At 38.6% G+C, this 6,280-nt stretch overlaps 1 protein-coding gene across 2 annotated transcripts; it reads left to right on the forward strand.

Annotated features, from left to right (window-relative positions):
* Positions 1-1,804: 1,804 nt before the first annotated feature.
* On the forward strand, positions 1,805-5,989 carry LOC108276474 (uncharacterized). Of its 2 annotated transcripts, XM_017488175.3 has the most exons (7): positions 1,807-2,877; positions 2,967-3,269; positions 3,418-3,744; positions 3,912-4,004; positions 4,347-4,448; positions 4,639-4,676; positions 5,012-5,989. In XM_017488175.3, the coding sequence occupies exons 1-7, from the start codon at positions 2,838-2,840 to the stop codon at positions 5,075-5,077; spliced, it is 969 nt and encodes a 322-aa protein (XP_017343664.2). In that variant the 5' UTR covers positions 1,807-2,837; the 3' UTR covers positions 5,078-5,989. The 2 variants fall into 2 exon arrangements, with proteins under 2 accessions (XP_017343665.2, XP_017343664.2); XM_017488176.3 differs by lacking the exon at positions 4,639-4,676 and having other exon boundaries at positions 1,805-2,877.
* The last annotated feature ends 291 nt before the right edge of the window (positions 5,990-6,280 follow it).

The following is a 6,280-nucleotide window of genomic DNA, read 5'->3' on the forward strand; positions in this document are numbered from 1 at the left end:
TGCTCTCTTTCTCCCTCTCTCTCGTTCTCTGTCTTTCTTTCTCTCTCCCTTGCTCTCTTTCTCTCTCTCTATCGCTCTGTCTCTCTCTCTCTCTATCGCTCTCTTTGTTTCTTGTAGTTTTTACATTTGTTTAGTTAAAGATAAAGTGATGATTGTGAGCAAGGTGTTATGAAACTTATTATCTATATAAATGAAACATTATCGATGTATAATGACTGATAAATGATATTATTATTATTATTATTATTATTATTGTTATTATTATTATTGTTGTAATGATTACTTAATTAATTGTTTCTTAACTAGTTATCCATTTTATATCATGACATTACTGTGCTTTATTCTGATCTGTTATAGGAGTTACTTTATTACAGTGTAAATATGAACCCATTTAGTGCTGAGATCTCGTTCAACACATCGTACGCTCTGTTTCGATTACGCTGTTGAGGCTTAAGAAGGAGAGCTATATTCCAAATAACTGTCTATATCTAATTGTGTATTTCTGTTATATGTCAGTGAAATTCTCTATATCAATAAAAACACACTTCCTGTCCTTTAAACACAGCATTCATTTTTCTCAGCACTGTAAGTGGAGCCTGTCCCTTCTTATTTGATCTAAATACCTTGTTTTATCTAATCTAAAATGCATCAATCATTCAAAGAGGCATGGAAGAAGAAAGCAGAGAAAGAGAGAGAGGAAAGGAAGAAAAGGAGCTCCAAGAGAAAGTGACACAAGCAGAGAACCTGTCCCAAAGCATCCAACCCCCTACTGGGAGTTCAGGAGGAGAGCTGCACGAACATTCCCGAAGCCTGGTCTCCCCTCTCGGAGGCTCGCCCAGAGATATGGGCCTCGGCTCTCTGGAATATCTCCCCAACAACTGGACTTTGAGATTGAATCCAGTGAATGGGTGCATGAACAGTTGATAATATTAAAACAGCAGATGCATAGATCTCTTGATTAAATTCAATTCAATTTTATTTGTATAGCGCTTTTTACAAGAGACATTGTCTCAAAGCAGCTTTACAGAAATATCAACACGGTATACACATATTAAAGGTGTGAATTTATCCCAACTGAGCAAGCCACTGAGTGGCGACGGTGGTGAGGAAAAACTCCCTAAGTTGCTTTAAGAGGAAGAAACCTTGAGAGAAACCCGACTCAGAAGGGAACCCGTCCTCATCTGGGTAACAACAGTTAGTGTGAAAAAGTTCATTATTGACTGATATGAATTCTGTATGGCCAGAGAAGCAGTTGTAGTCCCAGCAGTCTGGAACTGGAGTAGATGAGAGCTCCATCCAGAGGCAGGACATCCGAAACGGATCAGGCAGGTCCGGAGATCAGAAAGGATCAGGATCTCTAGTATCTCCATAAAATCGTGTGTGGCTCGGCAGAAGGAGAGAGGGAGGGAAAAGATTATTAGGACTGGGAATTAGCATAATAGAGAGACTAGTCAGGGTAGGCGTGAGTAAACAAATACGTTTTAAGCCTATGTGTTTTTGCCTGCATGCGTTTTTGCCTGCATCATGTTGAGCAGGCCAGAGATATGTTGCATGATGTAAGATGGGAAGAAATGCTCACGCTGAATTTACAGATATCATTCAGGCTCTGAATAACATGACTGTTGAATAAGTAACTTAGCTCTCATACCCATATTAGGAGACGTATTCTTGTTCAAACCGCTTGCTGCTCGCTGCCTGTGCAAACTGCAAAATTGAGCTCGGGTTGTGTGGACTGTTACGCAGGGGGTGAGGGGAGAGAAATAGAGAACTGGATAAAGGAATGGTCAGAGGTGTGGAGATGAGTAATGAGAAGATTGTGTGTGCTGCGATTACGTGTGAGGATGAGGTTGAGCTGTGAATATTATTAATTATTAATTATGAATTACTAATAATATTTCGAATCATTTTCACGAGCACTAAACTTTACAAGCAGTGTGTAATTTAGAGTTGTGCCTCTATAGATTAACTGTAATGTGATTTTACACTAAATCCTTTTTACAAGTGAGAGAAAAATGAACACCAGATTTTACTCCCACCAACAGTGACGTCCTACTGAGTGATATAATCACAGACAGCATTCCAGAGTTTAAAGGAAATCAGGGAAATAACACTAACCTTGTGGTTCTTTCCTTCCTCTAATTTCCATATCATTCTTTATTAAATAAAAAATAAAATACAATTTAATATAATAATAATAATAATAATAATAATAATAATAATAATAATAATAAAACCAGGCAGATCTTAGTGTTTAAGAGTGTCACTGCAGTGAGTGCTCATAAACCTCTGGACATTAACTTACATAACAAACAAAGGTATCTACAAAGACCTGAGCTGCCCTACCAGGGAAGTGCTAGCTCAGCGGTTAAGACGGTGGAATTCTGATGGGAAGGTTGAGAGTTCAAATCCCAGCACTGCCAAACTGCCACACTGCCACTGTTGGGCGCTTGAGCAAAGCGCTTAGCCCTCAACTGCTCAGCTGTATAAGTGAGATAATTGTAAGTCACTCTGGATAACGGCGTCTGCCAAATGCTGCAATGTAATGTAATGTAACTGAAAAAACAACCAAAAAAAGGGGCAAAAAGTGAACATATACATCAACTTAACAAAGTAAACAGTATGTCTGAAAGAACTCTGGGAGGTGCTCATGCAGATCTGCATCACTGACGGATACAGCACTGTGAGAAAAGAGGAAATGACAGACTTGATAAAGCTGAAAGACAGCAGACTGCAAATAGAAATGAGAATCAGTAGGACTTTCCTCCTTGAGACAGACAGAGCACATTTCAATAGACGTAAAGGAGTAGAAGTGACGTGACGCTGAATTTCATTCCACGATGAAGATCCTCCTCATCTTCATCCTCTGCCTTCTCTCAGGTCAGATATTCTCCTAACTTATTCTCCTTTAGTAACTGCATGTGATGAGTGAACTATATAAATGAGTGAGATTTTCTGTTGATTGACAGGTCCAGTAGACTGCTCCGATGTGACTGGTTACTCAGGAGGAAGTGTCCTTATGATATCTAACATCAACTGGTACACAAGCAATAGTAAATATATTTGTAAGGTGAAAGGAAACGACTGCATCGATATAATACGTGCTGAGACCAAACGCCACCAAACACAAGAAGGAAGATTTAAATTGTATTCAAACACAGATAACTTATTCCTGGTACTGATCAGAAAGCTGAAGCCACAGGATGCTGGAACATACAGATTTGGATTGGAGAATCAGAGCAACGCCACTGTGAACCTAAAAGTTGTTAATGGTGATTAAATATTTAACCTTGTTGTGCTAGTAATAGCTATGAAATATTTTTTAGCATGTACACAAAGTCAAAACAATAATAAGGTATTACACATCTATAAAGCTGATCAACTGTCATTTATTTATTGTCCTGTTTGTATAACTGACAGATTCTTGTTGTGCTGGGACAAAATTAAAGACCGCTTTTGTTGGGCAGAATATCACCACCACATGTAGCTATCCAGGGGAGTATGAGAGTAACATCAAGTATGTCCTCAAACTGGATGACGACATGAATATTGAACGAGTTCTCGATACTGAGACAAAACTTCAGAACGGAAGATTCTCCATTTCTGATGACAAAAGTGCTAAAGTTCTCAGAATGAACCTCAGCGATGTGAGAGAAGCTGATGGAGTATTTTATATTTTTGGAGTGTGGAAAGATGGGTCAGTCAGATATTACTCCTACTTTACAGAGATTCAGCTGCATGTAACAGGTGAAACTTTTATTTTTGTCATTTTGAAAATAAATGTCTAGACAATTAATTCTCACTAGAACTACACCTGTGTGTACAGACAGTATTAGACTTTTATCTCAGTCATGGACCTTTTTAAAAGTTAATGTGTCCAAGATTTGTGCAATTTTATATTTTATACACAATAGGATTGAGCACGAGCATTCAACCAACAACAACAACAGGCACCGACATGACGACCTCAGCAGCACTGACAGAAACTGCATCTGCAGTGTGTTTCAGTAAGAACTCACTCTCTATACATAACTCATTCTTTCATTCTGTGTTCATGTATAAAGTGTTACAGGCAGAGGAGTTCGGTAGCAGGATGTTGCAGGTTCTACTGTCCTTTTCTGCAACTTTACATCATTAGACCAGCACAGAGACATACAAAAAGGACCAGGAACAGACCAGCAGCTCTACTGCACACACACACACACACACACACACACACACACACACACACACACACACACACACACACACACACACACACTACAGAATATGTGTTTATGGTCATGTATGAAGATGGTGTGTTTGTTCTGTTCCTGGTTGGTCTGTATTGTCTCTGTTTCTGTCTCCAGGTTCCTCTGCCATCATCATCGGTGTGTGTGTCTGTGTGGCTCTGCTGCTGATTGGAGGATTTGCACTGATGATCTACAAACTGAGACACAAGAGAACACAAGGTACATTTCACACACACACACACACACACACACACACGCACACACACACACACACGCACACACACAGACACGCACGCACGCAGACACACACACACAGACACGCACGCACGCAGACGCACACACACACACACACACACACACACACACTCAGAGTGATTGAGATTGGTATGTCTTTTGTGTACAATTACAGATTATACACCTTCATCCAAGAGTAAAGACAATAAACCAGTGAGTAATTGTGTCCATGTCCGTGTGTGTGTGTGTGTGTGTGTGTGTGTGTGTGAGAGAGAGAGAGAGAGAGAGAGAGAGAGAGAGAGAGAGAGAGAGAGAGAGAGAGAGAGAGAGAGAGTCTGCTCACGTTACTGTGTAGCATTATTTATTACTTGTTTATATATATAAGAATATGATATAATTCTATAATGTAATCTACTGAAAGAGAATTATAGTGAATGTAATTAGGGAAATCTCATTCATATCAAACACATGATCATGTTAAACTGAACACTGAATGCAATACTGTGAGAGGATTAGAGTGACAATTATCTTTATCTTTCTGCTTTCAGGTTACTTCTGATCATAACACCGATTCAGCTCATTTGTACGAAAATTTCAGAATGAGCTCAATATGAATCTGCACCAGGACACAAACCAATCAGACTGTTGAGCTGTTATTCTTACTGTTCTGAGCTGCCTCGTAGTGCCTCAACTCCCAATGCTGTAGTGTCTCTCTTCACCTCTTTATAGGACTGAAACCTAAAAAACAATGCTGATCCTAAATCCATGCCAGTTTGATCAGGTGCAGTTTCTGGAGGACTGCTAGCCAGTTTCTCTCTCTCTCTCTCTCTCTCTCTCTCTCTCTCTCTCTCTGTCTCTCTGTCTCTCTGTCTTTCTCTCTCTCTCTGTCTTTCTCTCTCTTTTTCTCTCTCTCTCTATCGCTCTCTCTCTCTCTCTCTCTGTCTCTCTGTCTCTCTGTCTTTCTCTCTCTCTCTCTGTCTTTCTCTCTCTTTTTCTCCCTCTCTCTATCGCTCTCTCGTTCTCTGTCTTTCTCTCTCTTTCTCTCTCCCTTGCTCTCTTTCTCTCTCTCTATCGCTCTGTCTCTCTCTCTCTATCGCTCCCTTTGTTTCTTGTAGTTTTTACATTTGTTTAGTTAAAGATAAAGTGATGATTGTGAGCAATTATAATATTATAATAATATTATTATTATTATTATTATTATTATTATTATTATTGTTGTTGTTATTATTATTATTGTTGTAATGATTACTTAATTAATTGTTTCTTAAGTAGTTATCCATTTTATATCATGACATTACTGTGCTTTATTCTGATCTGTTATAGGAGTTACTTTATTACAGTTTAAATATGAACCCATTTAGTGCTGAGATCTCGTTCAACACATCGTACGCTCTGTTTCGATTACGCTGTTGAGGCTTAAGAAGGAGAGCTATATTCCAAATAACTGTCTATATCTAATTGTGTATTTCTGTTATATGTCAGTGAAATTCTCTATATCAATAAAAACACACTTCCTGTCCTTTAAACACAGCATTCATTTTTCTCAGCACTGTAAGTGGAGCCTGTCCCTTCTTATTTGATCTAAATACCTTGTTTTATCTAAAGAGAACATTTCTTCAAATGAAAACTATTTTTATACTGTATAGAAGAGCTTTGGGGTCAGGGACTGATTTGTGAAAAACAGTTGTTTCTTGGCCTTAATTAAAAAATGCTGATTTATCTTATATATTTATTTTTACCAGTAAAGGGGTTGAAACTGAAACACTAACATCCTCTCGTGCTGAAAAGGAAAACAAGGTGTGTAAATGTCTATAGGA

The sequence above is a fragment of the Ictalurus punctatus genome, chromosome 15 (genome assembly GCF_001660625.3).
Source record: "Ictalurus punctatus breed USDA103 chromosome 15, Coco_2.0, whole genome shotgun sequence".
In the NCBI taxonomy this organism is placed as follows: Eukaryota; Metazoa; Chordata; class Actinopteri; order Siluriformes; family Ictaluridae; genus Ictalurus; species Ictalurus punctatus.